The sequence below is a fragment of the Temnothorax nylanderi genome, unplaced genomic scaffold, assembly GCF_030848795.1.
Source record: "Temnothorax nylanderi isolate EJ_2023f unplaced genomic scaffold, tnyl_v1.0 TNYL_tig0200_pilon, whole genome shotgun sequence".
NCBI classification, from domain to species: domain Eukaryota; kingdom Metazoa; phylum Arthropoda; class Insecta; order Hymenoptera; family Formicidae; genus Temnothorax; species Temnothorax nylanderi.
The window spans coordinates 62,180-84,086 of NW_027249262.1; the positions used below are offsets into that span (position 1 = coordinate 62,180).

The following is a 21,907-nucleotide window of genomic DNA, read 5'->3' on the forward strand; positions in this document are numbered from 1 at the left end:
GAGTATCAGCCGAAGGGGATGAGCACAAATATTTCACTGTTCATATTTCAAAAACACATAAATTGAGGGATATTTTAAGACTAAAATCAGTTTGCTATCAGTATTTTAACTGATACTTCACTCTTGTACGTATGGGGTACTCACGTTCAGAGTGGCCAAAGGGGATAAGCACGGAAATCTCATTGTGTATATTTTAAAAGCATATAAATTGTGGAACATTTTAAGACTAAAACCAATTTGCTATCTATATTTTAACTGATACTTTACTCTTGTACGTATGAGGTAGGGGAGACCGGGGCTAAAACGTCTACGGGGTAAATACGTCTAATCAAATATCTCGGAACCTGTATATTGTGCGAACTCGCTATTAACATTGTAAACGCTGCTTATAGTACCCATGTGACCAACGGAGTTTCGGCAGGTTACCTGCCGTGTTATGATTTTTACGAGGGCAAACGTGTTTTCGAAAGGTGAAAGTTACATTTTCTGCGCGTGGAAATTTTGTAATATCTGCAATAATATTTGCTCTCCAAATCTCGAGGTACGTGATTATAAAGAGTAATGAATGCTGAACACGAATCCAGTGTAGTTTTTTCATTATCGTTGATGTCTAATATTTCGTGGGCGATCAAACCTGAAACTTGTGTTTGGGGCTAATCGGTCAGTAAGCAGTCCGGGTGCATTTCCAAGGCATTTTCGGGCTCACTGCATATGGAATATGGATGAGACGGGAATTACAACCGTTCAGACACCGAATAGAGTCATCGGACGTCGAGGAGTGAAACAAGTCGGGCGAGTGACTTCTGCGGAAAGAGGAACCCTCGTAACTATTTTTTAATAATGTTTCGCATAAAAATTTTAAATAATTTTTTATATTTTTCTCTTAAAAAACAATTATTGCATGTATCCTATTATTTTTTAGAATTAGATGTACGTATATGTATTGAAAATGCAGTGCAGACTGTTATACCCCGGCATTTTTGAGATTTCAATTTTTCCACCGTTGTCGTTTTTGCTCTATACCGGTTAAACAAAGCGACGTAGACAAAAATTTCCTATATAAATTTTGTAGCTAAAGGTTCACTCTTTACAGTGGTATACCACATTTAACTACAATTATTTATTTTGTTGTTAAAAATCGGCACCGAAAAAAAACGGACTGTTTAGCCCCGGTCTCCCCTACTCATGTTCGGGTCGGCCAAAGGGGATAAACACGGAAATCTCATTGCGCATATTTTAAAAGCACATAAATTGTGGAACATTTTAAAACTAAAACCAATTCGCTATCTGTATTTTAACTAATACTTTACTCTTGTACGTATGGGATACTCACGTTCAGGTCAGCCAAAGGGGATAAGCGCGGAAATCTCATTGTGCATATTTTAAAAGCATATAAATTGTGGAACATTTTAAGACTAAAACCAATTTGCTATCTATATTTTAACTGGTACTTTACTCTTGTATGTATGAGGTACTCATGTTCGGGTCGGCCAAAGGGGATAAACACGGAAATTTCATTGCGCATATTTTAAAAGCACATAAATTGTGGAACATTTTAAAATTAAAACCAATTCGCTATCTGTATTTTAACTAATACTTTACTCTTGTACGTATGGGGTACTCACGTTCAGGTCAGCCAAAGGGGATAAGCGCGGAAATCTCATTGTGCATATTTTAAAAGCATATAAATTGTGGAACATTTTAAGACTAAAACCAATTTGCTATCTATATTTTAACTGGTACTTTACTCTTGTACGTATGAGGTACTTATGTTCAGGTCGGCCAAAGGGGATAAACACGGAAATCTCATTGCGCATATTTTAAAAACACATAAATTGTGGAACATTTTAAGACTAAAACCAATTCGCTATCTGTATTTTAACTGGTACTTTACTCTTGTATATATAGAATGCTCATGTTCGGGTCGGCCGAAGGAGATGAGCACGGAAATCTCATTGTGCATATTATAAAAGCACATAAATTGTGAAACATTTTAAGACTAAAACCAATTCGCTATCTGTATTTTAACTAGTACTTTACTCTTGTACGTATGGGGTACTCACGTTCGAGTTGGCCAAAGGCCAACGTGTTTTTATTTTTCCGCTACGTGCCCTATGAGCGGAAATATTGCGACGCAAAGTTGAAATGTGAAAATATTATATTAAGATATTTCTACTAACGTCAACGTCTCTCAATATATGACATATATATATTAGAGAAATGTAACTTTCACTTTTTCGACACTGGTCGATAGACTTATCGGTCAGGAAGAAGATTTATATTTAGGTAAATTAGAAAATAATATTAACAGGTCGCTTATCGCAATTTTTTATTTTTCATTTAGTAAGATAGAAAAAATTTTATAACTATCTAACAAACAGTAATACAGCATTGCTCCACATAGATTTTTGTAGTAAATTTACCGCCCTACAAAAAAGATCTCTTATCATTTTTTCATAAATTCAACCGTTCAAAAGACATTCAAAGTTAAAGTTTGATAAATTTTATAAAACTTGTTTTTGCTTCTTATGAATTTTGTATCATATCGACTATCAAAAATTATGAAATAATCAATACATATTTTTGTAGAAAATTTAACGATCTACAAAAAAGGTCTTAAATTGTTTTCATAAATAAAACCATTTAGACGATATTAAGGTTTTAAGTTCAAAGTGTATAAAAATTATTCTTTTTTTTCATATGAGCTTTATCGGATATTTTTTTATTTTTTCCGTAAATTATTAAATTTTCCGTAAATTATTAAATAAATAAAGCTCATAATTTTGTTATAATATGAAAAAAAAGAATAATTTTTATACACTTTGAACTTTAAACCTTAATATCGTCTAAATGGTTATTTTTATGAAAAAAATATAAGACCTTTTTTGTAGATCGTTAAATTTTCTACAAAAATATGTATTGATTATTTCATAATTTTTGATAGTCGATATTATAAAATTTATCAAACTTTAACTTTGAATATCTTTTGAACGGTTGAATTTATGAAAAAATGATGAGATCTTTTTTGTAGAGCGGTAAATTTACTACAAAAATCTATGTGAAGCAATGCTGTATTACTGTTTGTTAGATAGGATAGTTATAAAATTTTTTTTATCTTACTAAATGAAAAATAAAAAATCGCGATAAAGCGACCTGTTAATATTAATTAATATTAAGGGCTCAAACTTTAACAGGTATCTTATTTTACCTTCCTGCAAGTATATATGCTATTCGTGAAATGAAAAAAAAAAGTTGCTCCAAAAAAAATGACACCCTAATATATATATATATATATAATTATTTAATTTTTATAGTTTTTTTTAAGACCAGCGATATTCTCTCCGAGCGCTCATGTATCGCGCACTGCCAAATTTCGTCGTGATCTAAACCACTGCCAGTAAGACATACAGAACGAGACGAGGGTCATCAAAAAAGATATCACGCGTTCTGCCGAGGAGTACTGTTTACTCGCGTTTCGAATCGATTCAAAGTTTCATCGGGACGACTCCTCAATGCCATACGATGTTTCGTGAGGAATCGCTCATGTGTTCTTCGTGATCTCGCATTCGGGCCGAAACACGATAAGATATAAGATATAATTAGGTTTGTATTAAAAGAGCGAAAAAAATAAAGCGAAATATGCGAATACTTATTCTTTTTTTTCTAGCGTTTTTTGAAAGAACTTTGCGGAACACATAGACATACACAAACACAACATAAATATATATTGTACGTCGTAGATTTACTTCTTTTGAACGGTGCGTGCGAGAACGTGAGAAAGAGAGTGAGAGATTAGCTGTAATTAATAAAATAAAATAGCACGAATAAAAGACGTCAATATTTCAGTAAGAAATACTTTTATTGTATTGTTTATTGCACTACCTAATGTACTGTCCGTTAGAGTACTTCATTGTATATTATCTTATATAACTGTATGTATATCGCATGATAAACTTATATTAGTGAGTTTTTTAACATAATTAGGTCTTTGGCATAATCCAATAGTTTCACAAACATTTACTTTCACGCAGACATTTATTTTGATAATTTGAGACATTCATAAACTTTTATTTCATCTAATTTGCGTAGAAAGATCCATCATTAACGACGTGATATGAGTTTCTTTAGAGTTTCTTTATCCTTCTGCTTCCCATTTTCGAACACGATCACGAGAGTTATAATGGGATCGGTATTGTGGAAAGAGTATGTATGTACACAAGTCCTGCAGAAACGTCATTAATTTATTTACAATCTGCTCAAAGATCATTTCATAACCTTCGTGCTTTTATAATAAATCACTTTGTCCATAGCGAGAAGTTCGATGTGTCATTCCTTTATCTTGACAAATATAGGAATAAATTTTCATTTTAACATCTTATTGACAATTTCAACTATTACTTATTGAAAATCTATTATTATCTGTACTAGCTAAAGTAGGTACTTTCTAGTACCCTTATGGTACATTAATTAACTGTTTCAAATATTTATAAGACATTAATACAGTCTTATCTCTGCTCTATAATTATATCCGAAATTAAAGAAGGAAGCTTGAATATACACAAAGGAAGTAAATGACGTATAAAATAAAATAAAAAGGAAGTAAAAATACTTTTAGCTCTATCCATGGCACGTAAGAAGGCACGATTAATATAAATAAGTCCGACGCCAATAAAAATATGGAATGTTATTTTTATTAATGTTATTTTTGACAGCAATGTAAAGTTACGCAATATTTTTATGGACGTGGTAAATCTCACTTTGCACGGAAGATTGTCAACCTGCATGCAAATTTCGATATGTTGTATTATATTAAATTAACGGAAAGAATAAACAACTTTTTGCGTTTTAGTCATGACATATACAAGAAATAATGTGAATGTATGAGAAAACAAATTTAAATCTTAGCGTCTGACTTATAATAATCACGCGGGTAAGATCACGCGGGTAAGAAGAAGCAATAACTACATTTCGTTTCTTGTTCTAACATCGCCATCGTATTTGGATATTAATACTTGAGTCTCCTCTCCTCTCCATCTTTGTCGCACATAAACGAAGAGTCCGATAAAGAATATTAGAATTCCGATTCCCCCTATGACGGAAGATTAAAAGTAACTGAACTTGTTTCGCGTAATCGATATATAGTTATATTAGCCTCTTGAGTAAACCACAGCATCGGGATGTAATATCATGTTAATATTCTCGAACATGCTGAAAAATTGCAAATAAACGTTCTCTCTGTTATCAAATTATTTACAGGTCTGCGCACACATAGAAAAACTATAGCGCATATCCAAATAGGATCCTTAATATAATTATATTAATATTACAGTATCTTTTCTAACAATTTAGACGTTTTGGTTTTAATTACTCAAAGCAGTTTCGATATAAAACATTGTTAACAATCGATTTTAAACGGAATGAAAATTCGTCTCACTTTGGATATTTTTCTATTATATAAATTTTATTGTTAATTGTAATCAACGTATTCCACGAGAGTAAAAGCTGAAATGTTTAATAATCTATTTTATTTGACTATCTGTGTAAATTATAAGACACATACATGTGTATATATGTCAAGACACATTACTTTTGAAAGAATCAAGAGAAAAATCTATTTTTTTTCTCCTCAATTAATGGAGCCTTGTCACCAATCAGGCTTAAGTTTACAGGATCAAACATAGTATTTTTGTACATTTGCACTGATTTTGTCTCAGGATAATCTATAAAAAAGCATAGAGAATTTATTTTTGGTCATAAATGTAAGAAATAGCTTTGTCGAAGGTTTGCCAGTTGTCCGCGGCGACCGAGTGGCGCTACGAGTCGGTGTCTCCTCTCTCATAGCGAGCCTCGTACTCTTAGTAAGCTGTGTGTGCTGCGCGGCCGGATTTACGCGTTCGTGCAAGTGTAGAAAGCGTGTGATTAAAATAAAAGATATCAAGAGACACGGTAGTGTCTCGTGCCAAGTACACGCGGAGCGAGACCGACCGTGACTCTTTTACGCGACGCGACGGGTTGCGAGTACCCAAGATGTTGAGATCTCGATAACGAGTGAACGGATCAAGTTCTAAGTAGGCTTGATCGATAGCTTGGGGTCGACTTTGGGGGGGTATCTCCTATAATATTTTCCGCTACGTGCCCTACGAGCGGAGATATTGTGACGCAAAGTCCAAATGTGAAAATTTTTTATTAAGATACGTCTACGTCAACGCTCTCAATTCAATATATTATAACATACATGTAACAAACAGATAACAGAGAAATGTCGCTTTCACTTTTTCGACACTGGCGGCGCAGGTATCGCCAGTTTCGATATCGCGCGCGTATTTCGATCGATCTAGTAGGTAAATTAAATTAGGTCGATAGACTTATCGGTCAGGAGAAATATTTCTATTTAGGTAAATTAGGTATATATATATAATACATATTGAGTCAATTGCTTCATGTTTATCTGGAGAGATTTCGTATCCTTACATCGTATTACCACCGCTGCCGGAAAAGAAGGAACCCTACGCTTGGCAGAAAGTGCCGCTAGGGAATTTTTAAGTCGATTCTTATGAATCAAGCTTGAATTCGATGTCTAGGTATCCTAGGTTGCCGATGACGAGGTCCAGATAGTGCGCTTCATAGTTTTCGGTGTCATTCGCTCAACGTGCGCGGACCTGTTCGGACGTGTTTTGTCCGGAACGAAAATTTTTTAAGTATTGCGACTGATACTGTCTGCATTGATTCTCACTCAGTTTTTTAGTGATTTCCATTTAGACTTTGCCACGCTAACAGTCATTCAGACTTTTACGCAAACAGGGGTAAATGCTGGCCATATTGTCCTCGTACTAGAGGCAGGAGCCAATGCAAATATAAGAAGAAGAAGAAGAAGATAGTTTTCGGTGTCCAGGTGTAATAATACGTTGAATTCGATGTCTACGTGTCCCAGGTTGCCGATGACGAGGTCCACATAGTGCGCTCCGTAGTATTCGGTGTTTACGTGTATTAATACTTTGAATTTGATGTCCACGTGTCCCAGGTTGCCGATTGCGGGATCCAGATAGTGCGTTTCATAGTTTTCGGTGTCCAGGTGTAATCGTACGTTGAATTCGATGTCTAGGTGTTCCAGGTTGCCGATGACGAGGTCCACATAGTGCGCTCCGTAGTTTTCGGTGTCTACGTGTATTAATACCTTGAATTCGATGTCCACGTGTCCCAGGTTGCCGATGACGGGATCCAGATAGTGCGCTTCATAGTTTTCGGTGTCCAGGTGTAATCGTACGTTGAATTCGATGTCTAGGTGTCCCAGGTTGCCGATGACAAGGTCCACATAGTGCGCTTCGTAGTTTTCGGTGTCCAGGTGTAATAATACGTTGAATGCGATGTCTAGGTGTCCCAGGTTGCCGATGACGATGTCTAGATAGTGAGCTCCGTAGTTTTCGGTGTCTACGTGTATTAATACCTTGAATTCGATGTCTAGGTGTCCCAGGTTGCCGATGACGAGGTCCACATAGTACGCTCCGTAGTTTTCGGTGTCTACGTGTATTAATACCTTGAAATTGATGTCTAGGTGTCCCAGGTTGCTGATGACGAGGTCCAGATAGCGCGCTCCGTAATTTTCGGTGTCTAGGTGTAATAATACCTCGAATTCGATGTCTACGTGTCCCAGGTTGCCGATGATGAGGTTCACATAGTGCGCTTTGTAGTTTTTGGTGTCTAGGTGTATTAATAACTTTAAATCTAAATGTAGGACACGTAGATATCGAATTCAAGGTATTAATACACGTAGACACCGAAAACTACGGAGCGCACTATGTGGACCTCGTCATCGGCAACGTGGGACACCTAGACATCGAATTCAACGTATTATTACACCTGGACACCGAAAACTGGAGCGCACTATCTGGAACCCGTCATCGGCAACCTGGAACACGTGGACATCGAATTCAAGGTATTAATACACCTGGACACCGAAAACTATGGAGCGCACTATGTGGACTTCGTTATCGGCAACCTGGGACACCTAGACATCAAATTCAAGCTTGATTCATAAGAATCGACTTAAAAATTCCCTAGCGGCAGAATTAAAATTATGTCATGACATAATAAAAATCCGCTGAATTAAAATTATGTCTAGACATAATAAAAATTGGACGAATAATAGTAACCTTTCGAAAGTAGAGGTTTTAAGCTTGAAATTTAAATTTTATTCATTTTTAACAAAGTTACCGCTGCTCGAGTTTTGCCTATTTTTAAAGATAAATTTAGTGTTCCTTCAATTTTTGTGAGAAATGTATAATTTACTTTTACTTAAATATTATTAATTTTTATGTATTTGTTGTTATTGCTAATTTTGTGAATAATTAAAAAATAAAAAATAAAAATGTTTTGCAGATCCTTGCTTAACACTACAAAATAGGTGATATCAGTACAAAATTACCTTTTTTAAAAAAGGTAAAAAAAAGTGCCAAGTACACGCAATGTATTTTGTAAATTCAATCGAAAAATTATCTCACAAAATTGTCTCACAAAAATTGTCTCACAAAATTGTCTCACAAAAATTGTCTCACAAAATTATTAAATTACAAAATTGTTATTTTATTCAATCCAAGTGATATCTACCTCGAAAAAACCTAAATAACAAGTGGTATCTATTTAAAAAAAAAATACGTGAAATTATTTAATACTGCGCCAATTACAAAGAGAGAATATATATATATATATATACCTTAACAAAATTATTTTTATATCACGAAATTGCGTTACCAAACTCAATCTAAGTGATATATACCTTAACAAAATTATATCACAAAATTGTTTTACCTAACTCAACCTAAGTGATATGTTATTTCAAAAAAATATATGAAATCTTTAAATTACGCCAACTACAAAGAGAATATATATATTGCTTTGAAAAATAATTGTAGTGCAACTACTCTTAAAAAATAAAACAAAATTGTGTTACCTAACTCAACCCAAGTGGTATGTATCTTTGTATTCCTGAGGATCTTTCTATCAACCCAAGTGGTAGTAGTTTTAATTCTCTTTGATAAAATTATAATATTACAAAGAATCATTTAATCATTTTAATCACAAAGAATTAAAGAGGTAACATTATAAAATAAAAATATTTAATTAAAATAAAATAAATAAATTTTTCTTGTAAAAAACTTGGCGCTGCTTTTTTAAGATTAATCTAGACAAACTTGCATAGGTGCATAAGCATATGCATAAAGAGATGGATTGGTCTATTTCCTTTTGCACATATATATGAACCAATCAATTTCTTACGCTTATGTTTATGCGCGATGCAAATTTGTCTGGATAGACTTTAAAAAAGCAGCGCCAAGTTTTTTACAAGAAAAATTTATTTATTTTATTTTAATTAAATATTTTTATTTTATAATGTTACCTCTTTAATTCTTTGTGATTAAAATGATTAAATGATTCTTTGTAATATTATAATTTTATCAAGGAGAATTAAAACTACTACCACTTGGGTTGATAGAAAGATCCTCAGGAATACAAAGATACATACCACTTGGGTTGAGTTAGGTAACACAATTTTGTTTTATTTTTTAAGAGTAGTTGCACTACAATTATTTTTCAAAGCAATATATATATTCTCTTTGTAGTTGGCGTAATTTAAAGATTTCATATATTTTTTTGAAATAACATATCACTTAGGTTGAGTTAGGTAAAACAATTTTGTGATATAATTTTGTTAAGGTATATATCACTTAGATTGAGTTTGGTAACGCAATTTCGTGATATAAAAATAATTTTGTTAAGGTATATATATATATATATTCTCTCTTTGTAATTGGCGCAGTATTAAATAATTTCACGTATTTTTTTTTTAAATAGATACCACTTGTTATTTAGGTTTTTTCGAGGTAGATATCACTTGGATTGAATAAAATAACAATTTTGTAATTTAATAATTTTGTGAGACAATTTTTGTGAGACAATTTTGTGAGACAATTTTTGTGAGACAATTTTGTGAGATAATTTTTCGATTGAATTTACAAAATACATTGCGTGTACTTGGCACTTTTTTTTACCTTTTTTAAAAAAGGTAATTTTGTACTGATTCAGAGTATTACTGGTCCTATTATTGAACTAGAAGAATATCGATAATCCTACATGGTAGCAGTACCCGTGGTTTCGTCAAAAAAAAACCTGCCGACCAGTCCCAAGTAGAACAAATCAGTCATGAAAATATCAAAATGACATCATTCTGTAATCATTTTTTACGCGTCATCGTGACGTCAAAATGGCCCATTAGAAGCATCTAATCTTGACTAATCACTACTTCTCTTTGACTTTTATTTGATCTTTTCGTTCTATTTAAGAATATACTCGAAATATGTTATGAGAACTGAAGAAAATTATGACTGATCATGCAATTTGTAACAATATATACTGTTACATATATCGCGAGTCTCGTAAAACAGCATGTCATAAGTCAGTCATTTCAAACTGATTCTTGACGTTGACCATATGATGGCATAAAATTCATCATTTTAATGTCACCTTGACGTTTCTGTGATTAACTTGTTCTACTTGGGGTAACGAGTTGAAGCCGGTCGAGCGGCGTCTCTGGACGTGCCTTTGTTCTTTTCTTGTAACGCCTGGTGAATGAGTATTATTCAGAGGTAAGTTAACGAATTTTTATGTGAAAAATTTTTTCCATTCAGATGAATAAAAATACAGAGGGTAAAAAAATCAAAAAGTGAATAAGTGTGGGAACTAAGACGCGCAAAAGTTCGTTCAACGTTAAATTACAGCCAAAACGTAGAGTTGAAATTTCGATACAATTTAATAAAAAACTGTATGAAAAAGTGTATTAATAAAATTATAAAAATGCACATTAACGATAATGCAAGATCAAATAGAGGAAAGACGCATATGTTATGGTTGTGAGCCAGGCAAACCGGGGGTTTCCAGAATCGTGCGGAGGTTATTTTCTCAGAGAGCGACCGGGGGAGACGTGTACGTGTGTGCATGCGCGTGGCGCGGTCTTGATGTTAAAACCGACACTCGAGTGCTTTTGTAGATACGACAGGCTCGGTACCTGTTCGCGAGTAAATATTTTTTATAGTGACAAGGAATTTTGGTGAGACGCGGATTGGGGCGAATTTAAGGGTGTAAGGTTGAGAAATAAAATATTAACATGTACAACATTGTTTAGTTCCGTCTCTTTCTCGCGTGTTTATATGTGTGCGCCGTGCGTTTGGGCATCGCGGTCTCTCTCTCGCGCGCGTAGCAGCTCCTTGAGCTGATGCGTAGCGCTTCGGTCAGAGTTTTTATTGTTCTTCGTGCTGGCGGACGGCTTGCGTTCGCACAGAACGGAGTGAGTTGTTGACGATTTTTCTGCTCATTTCCCAGGCCGGTATATATATATATCTTGTGGAATGCTCTTGGTCCCTTGCATGCTATGCTTTCTCTCGTATAGATGTAAAAAGAGATTCACATTCAATACCGTGCTTGCTAGTATAATTGAAGTTCAGATTGACATTCCGAGAGATTGAAAAGTGTTAAGAGTCAAGTTGTGGTTGATAAAATTCTCTCATTTCGTGAAGATTGAATTTGTGAAGATAAGTGCTAGAGTATATACAAATAATAAATGAATAAAAATTTTCAATATTTTTTCTCATTGGGGATTTCGAGTAAGCTGGAAAATTTTAAGTGAGATGTAAGGTATTGGAAAATAGAGAGTGGGTTTAAATTAAGAGATGGTGAAATGAGGGAAGTACTCGGTCAAAAATTAATATGAAAAATGCACTGAGTAAACTGATTTCTAAGTCTGCTGTTAAAAGTGAAATGAGAATTTTTCTTATGGTTTGGTGTCAATAACTGACTTGCCTTGCGGTTAGACTTGACTACTGACCTTCTTTGGGAGTTGATCTCTTTTGTTTCTCTTGTTCACTACAGAGACTTGAATTGATTGGAAATTTTTTTTTTTTTGAACAAATTCATTAAGTTCTGGGGTCAATGTGCAGATGAACACTTGTGTTCGGTAAGTAATTTGTTCATTGACTAGGGGGATTGGTAGTATCGAAGTCGTGACCCATACGTGTGCTTGCGCAACCCAAAACCGACTGGCTTTCGGGGTAACACCCGGGGTCAAACTTCGCTAAGTGGTGTGCATGTGTGGTGTATACGATTAGAGAACCTGATTACTCGCTTCGGATTAATACGGTTGCAATGCGATTGTGTTGGTTCAGAAGCACGAAACATCATTCTTTAACAAATTCAGAAGTACCCGGTCCTAACTTAAGAGGAGGAGTTAATAAAAGAGAGAGAAAAGTCAGAGTACAATCAAATAACAATTGAGTTAAACTATATATGGATGCCTGCCCTAGTACAAATATATAGTATTATACTAATACTGGTATATAATGTATGGTATTAATTAGTAAATTCTAATGGATGATGTTTCACAATCCTGGAACAGATGACTGACATAACTGAGGATCCAAATCAAGAATTTGCAGAATACATGAGATTAAGGGTCGAATCAGACGAGTCGAATCCTGATCAAATCAACAAAGGTAAGCATAACATCCTCAAAACATGTTAGTCGTCTATGCTTGACCGAAAATTCAGAGTGCTATGATTGATTGAAGCGTTTAAAAGTTTGAATTATGTAGAATTTGAAACTTTTTATACTTAAGAGGGAGTAGTCAGATCTGACAATATTGGAAACAAAATCCGGATAATAATAATAATAATAATAATAATAGAGTGTTTTATATCATAGCGACAACCACAAAACAAAGAAGTTCTGAGAATACTACCGGGACAACATCAACACATTCAGAGATGGATAACGACAATGAAACTGGGTCGGAAAAGAATACTGAAGAGTTACAGAAGGTCATTTCACAAGCTCAAGAGTTGGCTAAAAGTCTGTCATCGAATGTGTCTATCAATCAGCCTACTCGATTCTTGGTGAAAGATGCAGTGGACAAACTAGCACTGGCACACAACAAAATCCTTGAATCCGAGAAGTCTAAGCTGAAGTCTATCCAGAATGTACACGGAAACTGTAGCAGCACGGGTAGCATGATAAATGTCAGACCGAAAATTCAGAGGAACTATAAATTAACCTCAAAAGCGAGTTTTGAAATTTAGTTGGACTGTCTCAAAACAGAATTAACAAGCTGGATGTTACTCTATCTGATTGATCCTAAAGCGCCGCAACCGACTGGAGTTTCAGAAATCGAGACTACTTTGAGAAAGAATTCAGTCAAAGACATAATCATAAGTCATATTGATGAGGAATATCACAAGAAGATCTTGGGTTTGACTGAGCCCATGGAAATCCTTCAGAAGTTACGTGAAAGTCGAAAAGGTGAAGTTAGCTCCACGCCAACTTCAATACGAACAAAACTGTATAATCTCAGGATGAATAAAGGAGAAAGAGTCCACAATTTTTGTGAAAGATTTGATCAAATAATAAGAGAACACGAGCTAAGCGACGATCCTCAGAAGCTAACAGAGCAAGAGAAGCGATCTACTTTTTACCAAGCAATCATTGGAGTCATGCCCGAAATACGTCGTACAGATTCTGCGGTTATTACAACTACGGGTAAAGAAATGAGTATGGAAGCACTGAGGAAAGTCATGACTCGCATCCAAGAAGACAACGATGCTGACTCAAAGAAACCGAAGCCGAGAGAACCAATGGCATCCAGAGCAAGCTCGCAAAAATTCAAAGGAGAGAAAAATAAATGTTTCAGATGTAACAGAGATGGACATTGGCAACGAGAGTGTCCATTAATAAATTCAAATCGGTGGTTTTGTTACATATGCAATTGTGAAACCGACCACAAAGGAGATGATTGCCCGAGCAAATTCAATCGACCATCTCAAGGACAATATAAAAGGCATGGCAACAAAGACGGTGATGCGTACGGACCTCCGGCCAAAAAGAACAAACCTAATAGTCAACAGACTAATAGCAGAGGCAAGACCAACTTCAGAGGCAACCGTGGTCAAAGCAGAGGACGTCCTAGAATGCGAGGAAATCATCGTGGTTCCAGAGGCTGCCCATCGGCCAAACGGGCTGAATACGACAACGAGGATGGACACTCAGCCACTGATGAATATGATGATGATGAGTACAAGGAAAATCAAGGTAAGACAGAATATGGTAATAACAATTCCAATAATGAAAGGTACATAGAGTTTATAGCAGATTCGGGAGCAACCGACCATATCGTCAACAAAAGCTTTATTCTGAGTGACTTTAAAATCTTTGAAAAAGGAGTTATCAAGAGCGCCAATAAAAATGTCTTTGCTGATATTGTAATTGATGGTAGAGGCAATCTACTGCTTTTGAATAACATTTCTAACGAAAATCCCATCAAATTAACAAACGTAATTGCAGCAAAAGATATCTCGGAAAATCTATTATCATTGCGAAGACTCGTAGATGCAGGTTTTGGTATATATCTCGACAATAAAATATTCCGAGTATACAACAAAGAAAATGATAAAACTATATTCGAAGGTGTCTATGAAAAACCGATTTGGGTTGTCAGGTTTGAAGTCCTAAAATCTATCAACAAGAATGACGCTGTAGTAAATACGTGTGATAATTATACTTGCACAGCGTGTCTAGCAATAGACAATGAGTCTTCAAAGCAATCACAGACAAATAATACGGTCGAACGATCCTCAGTTTTGGAGGGAGACAATTCAGAGCACGATGAAGTAGTATCAAAAGAAACAGAGTCTGCGATTGGGAGGGAGAATTCTGAAGAACTCATCGAATCGAATGCTCAAAATGTAAATTCAGAGGAAATAACTGCAGAGTATGACGCTGGCCTGACATCCCATAGAACAATCAAAGTGGATGACTTAAATACTATCGAGAATTTGGAGGGAATGTTCATGGAACATCTTACTGATACATCAAATTCAGATAAAAAACCAAATGAAGGAATGTTGTGGCATGTCAGACTAGGTCATGCATCTTTGAATTATTTGAAAATGCTACAAAAGAAAGATAAGAGGTTGCACAGCATGTAAAATTCGAAGAGTCAATAAGAGATTGCGAAGTATGTATACTATCAAAAATGGAAAAACTCCCATTCAAACAAAATAGAAGCAGAGCAGAAAGGCCATTACAGATTATACATTCAGATTTAATGGGCCCAATCAAACCCACTTCATGGCCAGGGGGAAAGAGATACATTATGACGTTGATAGATAATTATTCTCGGTATGCCAGAATATATTGCCTAAAATCAAAAGATGAAGCAGGTCAAGCGTTTGAAAATTACCTGATATCTGCTCGTAATCTCTTGGGAACAAACGCAAAAGTATGCTACGTAAAATCAGATAGAGGTACAGAGTACACCGGCGGTAGATTTGCCGAGATTATGAAGAAGGAACATATTGAACCTGACTGTGGTCCACCGTATACTCCAGAACTCAACGGAGTAGCCGAGAGGTTCAATAAAACGATTCAGAGAACAATCAGAGCATTTATGTGTGATTCTGGTTTACCAACAAGCATGTGGGAACTAGCAGCAGAAACAGCTGTTCATTCATACAATGTCACGCCTCACAAATCAATTGATTACGAGATTCCAATATTGAAATTCTCATCAAAAGCTCGATGTCATCTCGAAGAGATTACAAGATTTGGATGCATCGCCTATGTCAAGCTAACCAAAACTAAAACTAAATTCAGTAATGTATAAAAGCAGTCTTAGTAGGACATACGGATACCGGATATATTCTATGGCATCCCAGCTCAAGAAAGTTCTTAGAGTCAAGACATGTGAGATTCCTTGAGAAACTGGTGTATAAAGACGCGTATAAAAACTGTCAAACTGAAAGTAAAGAGGTAGTGAGACAAGAAAATGAACATGCGTCCGATATGATGATTGAATTTTCAGAAAATGAGTTGATAGAAGATCTGCGCAATACGGCCCAAACAAATCAAAAACCTGCTCCAGAGAGTCTAGATGTGCACAAAACTAAGCAAAAAAGAGGAAGACCGAAGAAAACAAAAGTGAATGAGGATAAACAAAATTCCGAGTTAAATAAAAGAAAGTCGGTTGTTGAAGTCGACCAAAATATTGGTCCTGTAACAAGGAGCAAATCTAAGAAAATCAACGACATTAGTTTCGCACGCTACATAAAAATCTCAGAGGACGAACAGACAAATGAAGACGAGCTGGGACATATTCTCTTAGCATCAATTCAAAAAGATCCCATTTCATATGAAGAGGCAGTGAACTCGAAAGATAAAAGTTTGTGGATTGAAGCTATAAAAGAAGAGTTAGACTCTATGAAAGAAAATAAAGTATGGGAAATAGTTAATAGACCCAAAGAAAAACCAAATGGTGGAAGACCCAATATAGTTGATTCAAAGTGGGTATTTAAAAGGAAAATTGATAGCGATGGCACGATTAAATATAAAGCCCGTCTAGTAACGAGAGGTTTCAAAGACAAAAATATATATGACCTGAAAGAAACATATGCTCCAGTTTCAAGACTGTCACTTATAAGAGCTGTCATTTCTGTAATTAATAAAGAGGACCTGGAAGTGTGTCAAATAGATGTAAAGACCGCGTTCTTGAACGGAGACCTTGAAGAGGAGGTATTTATGGAAATACCAGAAGGAGTAAGCAACTCAGAGCATATGAGATTAACCAAAGTCTGTAAATTACAGAAATCTTTGTATGGGTTAAAAGTAAGTCCTAAGAACTGGAATAAAAAATTTTCAGAGGAAGCACGTAAGCTAGGGCTTGAGAATGATCTACACGATCCGTACTTATTCACTTGGAGACAAAAAGGCAAACTGGCAATGGTTATACTATATGTAGATGACATGTTAATTGCTAGCAATGATACAGAAAAGCTCAAGCAAATCAAAACTCAGTTGAGTAGCGTGTTTCACATGAAAGATCTCGGAGATCCAAGAAACTTCCTTGGAATGACAATTCAGAGAAACAGAAAAGAAAGAAACATTGTAATACACCAAGCTCCTTATACCGAGAAAATTTTAGAAAAATTTAACATGAAAGAGTGCAAACCTCAGAACACCCCTATGGTAACTCGACAAGTTAAAAATAGAAATAAAAAGGTTAAACACAACACAGAAAACATAGAGACAAATAATGAAATCAAAAGGGTGCCTTATAGAGAAGCTATCGGGAGCTTGATGTATCTAGCAAACGCTACACGCCCAGATATAGCTTATGCGGTTAATTATCTAGCAAGAAGGCAATTGGAACCCACTGAGGATGACTGGAATGATGTGAAAAGAATATTCAGATACTTAAGAGGATCAACTAATGTGGGTATAAAATTCACATCCAACTCTGAGTTTCTAGAAGCATTAACTGACTCGAGTTTTAGAGATTGTGAGAACTCAACATCCACGGGTGGATACATTATAAAATTGTTTGGGGACACCATCGCTTGGAGAAGCCATAAACAGTCTTGTCCAACACTTTCTACTTGCCAGGCAGAATATCTGGCCATGAGCGATGCGTGTCAGGAATTGATATCACTGGACAAATCAATCAGGTATATATTGGGGCGAACTCTGTTTCCTGTAATCATATGGTGTGATAACAGGTCTGCAAGAGACTGCACTGAAATGGACGGGAGTCATAAACTCAAAACATTTGACCAGAGTTTGGAAAACATACAGAAGGATCTAATATTCAGAGAAGAAACGGGAACTAGGAAACCCATGGCAGCATCTCATGGTGACTTCATAAAACAATGCGTTGATGAGAAAAAGGTCAAAGTCCTGTGGATACCTACTAAGGAGAATCTAGCGGACATTATGACAAAACCCTTAGCTGAGAGAGAGTTTACTTATCTACGAGATCTAATCACGAACACGAGATTGAAAATCATGTGTTAAAGTTGTTCAGGGGTTAACGTAAATCGATTTAGGCAACTAATATTTTTATGATTTTATGTTCACAGAATAGTGATGAACAGAATAGTGATGAACAGAATAGTGATGAACAGACTCTATGCAAGGAGAAGGAAATCGAACTGATCAAGCCAAGAAGAATTAAAACCGATTTTTCATTTAACTAACAATAAGTTTTAGATTGAGTTTTGTACTTAGTAGTTAAATGCTTCTCTCTGCTAATTTTATTTTATTCTGTTCAGTTTTAATATTAGTTTATATGCATATTATATTCATTTGATGTAAGGCACAATCGACAAAGGGAGGGAGTGTAAGAAATAGCTTTGTCGAAGGTTTGCCAGTTGTCCGCGGCGACCGAGTGGCGCTACGAGTCGGTGTCTCCTCTCTCATAGCGAGCCTCGTACTCTTAGTAAGCTGTGTGTGCTGCGCGGCCGGATTTACGCGTTCGTGCGAGTGTAGAAAGCGTGTGATTAAAATAAAAGATATTCAGAGTATTACTGGTCCTATTATTGAACTAGAAGAATATCGATAATCCTACAATAAAATAAGCTTGTTTCCTTTAAATACTATAAAATACCTACTTGCTGTTGCAAGACAAAGAATTATAAATACCCAGAAGGCAAAAAATAGTATCAAAGATATAAATGTTAAGATTGGTTGGAAAAATAAACCAGGTAATTCTTTTAAACATTTTGCACTTTCTTTAAATAGTACCGCCATAAAGCTGATGCGTTTGCGTAATATAATATGAAAGAAATAATAAAATAAAAATAAAAAAAGATTATTATGACGAGAGAGAGAGAGAGAGAGAGAGAGAGAGAGAGAGAGAATTCCATTATTTTATTATTATTTATAATAAAATATAAATAAATGTGTATATCTGACATACATATATATCTTTCTTTTTTTATTATAAAATGTCACACTTACAGTGATAATAGTAGCGATAATGGAAAATGCGAGAAATGCTCTTTCATTTCTGACAGCTTCTTCGAGAAGTTCATTTGGATCAGTTTTGTCCAAGGTTTTCTTAATATCAACATATGTCAGCCATAAAAGTATCGTGCCAGCTATAATATAATATTTTTTTGTAATAAAATTTGTATGTGTGTGTGACAATTTTTATGTACATGATAATTTACATGTGTGTAAATATATAAGTAATCTAAAAAAGGTAAATACATAAATAGCTATTTTTACAATAATCTCATAATTTATAAACTAAATTTTACATTAATTTATATTCCACGAACTAATTTTTTACATTATAAAGATACAGATATAAATATGTCTATGTAGCATCTATGTACATTCTCCAAACTAGAGAATAGTAAAATTAATAACGTTATATTGTAATCAAAGCTATTGCAAAGTATCAAATTCTCTAAGCACTACATGTGAATTTCCAAGTTTAAGTGGATAGCTAAATTTACTTCTATATTTGTTTAACCAACAATCATTAATCAGCAATAGGTATACAATATTTAAGCAATTTACTATAAAATTTTATAGTAATTTGTAAAAATATTATCTTGATAAACCCCTTTCTCGCTTTAATTTTTCAATTCCTTTCTGCGAAAAGCGCACATATTATCTATTGATGTATTTATTCACAACATTGTTGCTGCAAGCATTATTCATTTACATGCTTAATTTATAAATGTATATATATTTATCGAAAAGAAAGAGAGAACCAGATTATATTAATATTTTTCTAAAATGTAACTCACCTATGCTAGCAATTATGCTTACAAGTACGATTATAATCCACGTTACAATACTTGCCAATAAATGAAAAATGGCTATTGTAAAGAGAGATAAAACTGGAAGAAAAAGATTAAGTAAGTATATACCCTGTATACAGTTTGTATATATCCATTGTCATGCAATAATATGCTAGATTCCTACCACAGGCGAGAAAAGATAACGCCAGAATTTGCCTCCAGGTTTTATATATGTCTCCCAAAACCTGTTCGATAACATCCCACGAGTTGATTAAGCCGTATAAATTTGAGATTATCGTCTCGCTCAATTCCTTCACCGCCCTAGAGATACACCGATTCAAAACGGGCGTGCTGGGATAAACCGATAGCATAGGGCAAGATCCGTTCTTGAATATACTACTCTCGCTGTTGCACGCGCTGAAATTACTGCCCGTCCTATCGTGGCACAGCTGCGATCCCGTCTCTTTGTAAAATTGACAGATGTCCTCCATCTTGGACAAAATTCTGTCGGGGCATTTCTTCACGCAAATCTTCAATGACTGCGTGACATTCATTATATCCAGGAAGAACAAGTATCTGTGAAATGTGACATAATATGCATTTTCAGAGGTATTGTCGCAGGAATAGATGCTCTGGATAAATTAGGAGGAAATGTATGAGACACTGACGGCTTATCGCTGGTGTCTTGCCCGGAAAGCTCCATACTACCAAACTTTGAATTATTCTTCATGCCGCATGTGTTCCCGAAACTGTCGTATCCATTTATGAGCCGCACAGGATTGCCGTAGACTATAGCAAAGGCAGCAATCAAGATCTGTGGGTAAATAAATTATCGCGTTAAATTGTGAACTCCAAAAGGTTTATTTGTAAAAGCCAAAAATTGCAACAAGAAAAGTGCCTCTTTCTAAATGGAACTACAATTTAAGAATGCTAAACTGTCATACGTCATCAAAAGTCACTTTCAATTATCTCTGATTTTGATAACAACTACATCCAATGAGTAAACATTAACGTCAGCAGTTTGCCAGCAAATTCAAACAGAAATTGCAGCAAATTAGGCTCAGGCTGTTTACAGGAAGCTTGGTAAAAATTACCTGTTTCTTTAACACTTTCTCTCCAACCGTCCTTCTGCTGAAGAAATCCCATGAAATGTTCATCGCGCGAAAGTATAGGATGCAATGCAACTCTTATAAGGAAATTCTGTGCGCAGAAATATTTTCTATGACTTTCGTAGGCAGTTGACTACGTCAGTGCTAAAGAGCAGAATAATAACATGCGCGTGTTACAACGTCGTCTGCAGCAGTCTGTAGCTAAGTGAGGTGTAGCCGTGTAGCGTTGTAGCGATTGATGCGATGAAGAGATGGAGCCAAAAGAAAGATATAACGTGAGAATGCTGAGAGGGAAAATGAAAGGAAAATTCTCGAAAATAAAGGTTGTCAATGCGCGAGAGAATAATTATGCCGCTACCATACAGCGCAGAGAAAAGACATGTGCAAGTGAGGTTAGAATTCGCGCGATTTTGACACTCGGAAGATCATTCGCCTAACCTGTCGTACGTCATATTAAAACTACAATATCTTTTATAACTCATCGTCAACACCAAGTTTTCTTCTTATCATTAGAAAGATTATTATTTTAACTACAATTCCTTAGTTTTTTGTTTACCTGGCTCGCAAACTTGCCAAGAAAATACATTACTTCCGGTAAAAATTTTAGTGTTTACCATATGCCCTGTGTTAAAAATGCGAATTTCAATACTGATATTTTTAAAATTTTTATCGTCAACCTATGCTAAAGTTTTGGGCATCGGTTCGTTGTGGTTCACTTTACAACATAATTTAATTTCATAAAGATCTGTCGTTTTATGATCGAGGTAAGAGCCTCCTTAACGGTCGTCGTGCAGGTCCATGCAAGTCAGTCTCGTCAAGCATTGAGCAGAGTCCAGTCGCAGTTACGTTCGTTCCGAAAGACATTTACCAGAGTTCATTAAATACTTCTTCAACATCCATCTCTCTCCGAATCATTTCGACAATCCTTACAATATATAAAATATAGGTTAACCTGTATGTAAACACTCACGTAAACGTAGTAAACAGTAAAATAAATAACAGTAATATATAGAATAAGATAATTATATAGGATAATTACATAAAACAATTACCTTGAATTAATCGTCGCGTCGCGTAAAGAGTCACGGTCGGTCTCGCTCCGCGCGTACTACCGTCCGTGTCTCTCGAGATAGGTTAACTGATGAACTGACTGACAGCGCACTGAACGGTTCACT

The 21,907-nt window shown here is 35.2% G+C and overlaps 1 protein-coding gene and 1 pseudogene across 1 annotated transcript in view; both read left to right on the plus strand.

The window, feature by feature from the left end:
- The window catches only part of LOC139778872 (uncharacterized), a 39,970-nt gene extending 21,577 nt beyond the window's left edge, over positions 1-18,393 (plus strand). Inside the window, exons 2-4 of the mRNA XM_071717001.1 lie at positions 12,443-12,539; positions 12,749-14,128; positions 17,950-18,393. Coding sequence (XP_071573102.1) covers positions 13,156-14,128; positions 17,950-17,954 — 978 coding nt within the window. The 5' untranslated portion in view covers positions 12,443-12,539; positions 12,749-13,155 and the 3' untranslated portion in view covers positions 17,955-18,393. The remainder of the gene's footprint in view (positions 1-12,442; positions 12,540-12,748; positions 14,129-17,949) is intronic.
- LOC139778879 (uncharacterized) lies at positions 14,140-15,701 on the plus strand (annotated as a pseudogene).
- Positions 18,394-21,907: the final 3,514 nt, after the last annotated feature.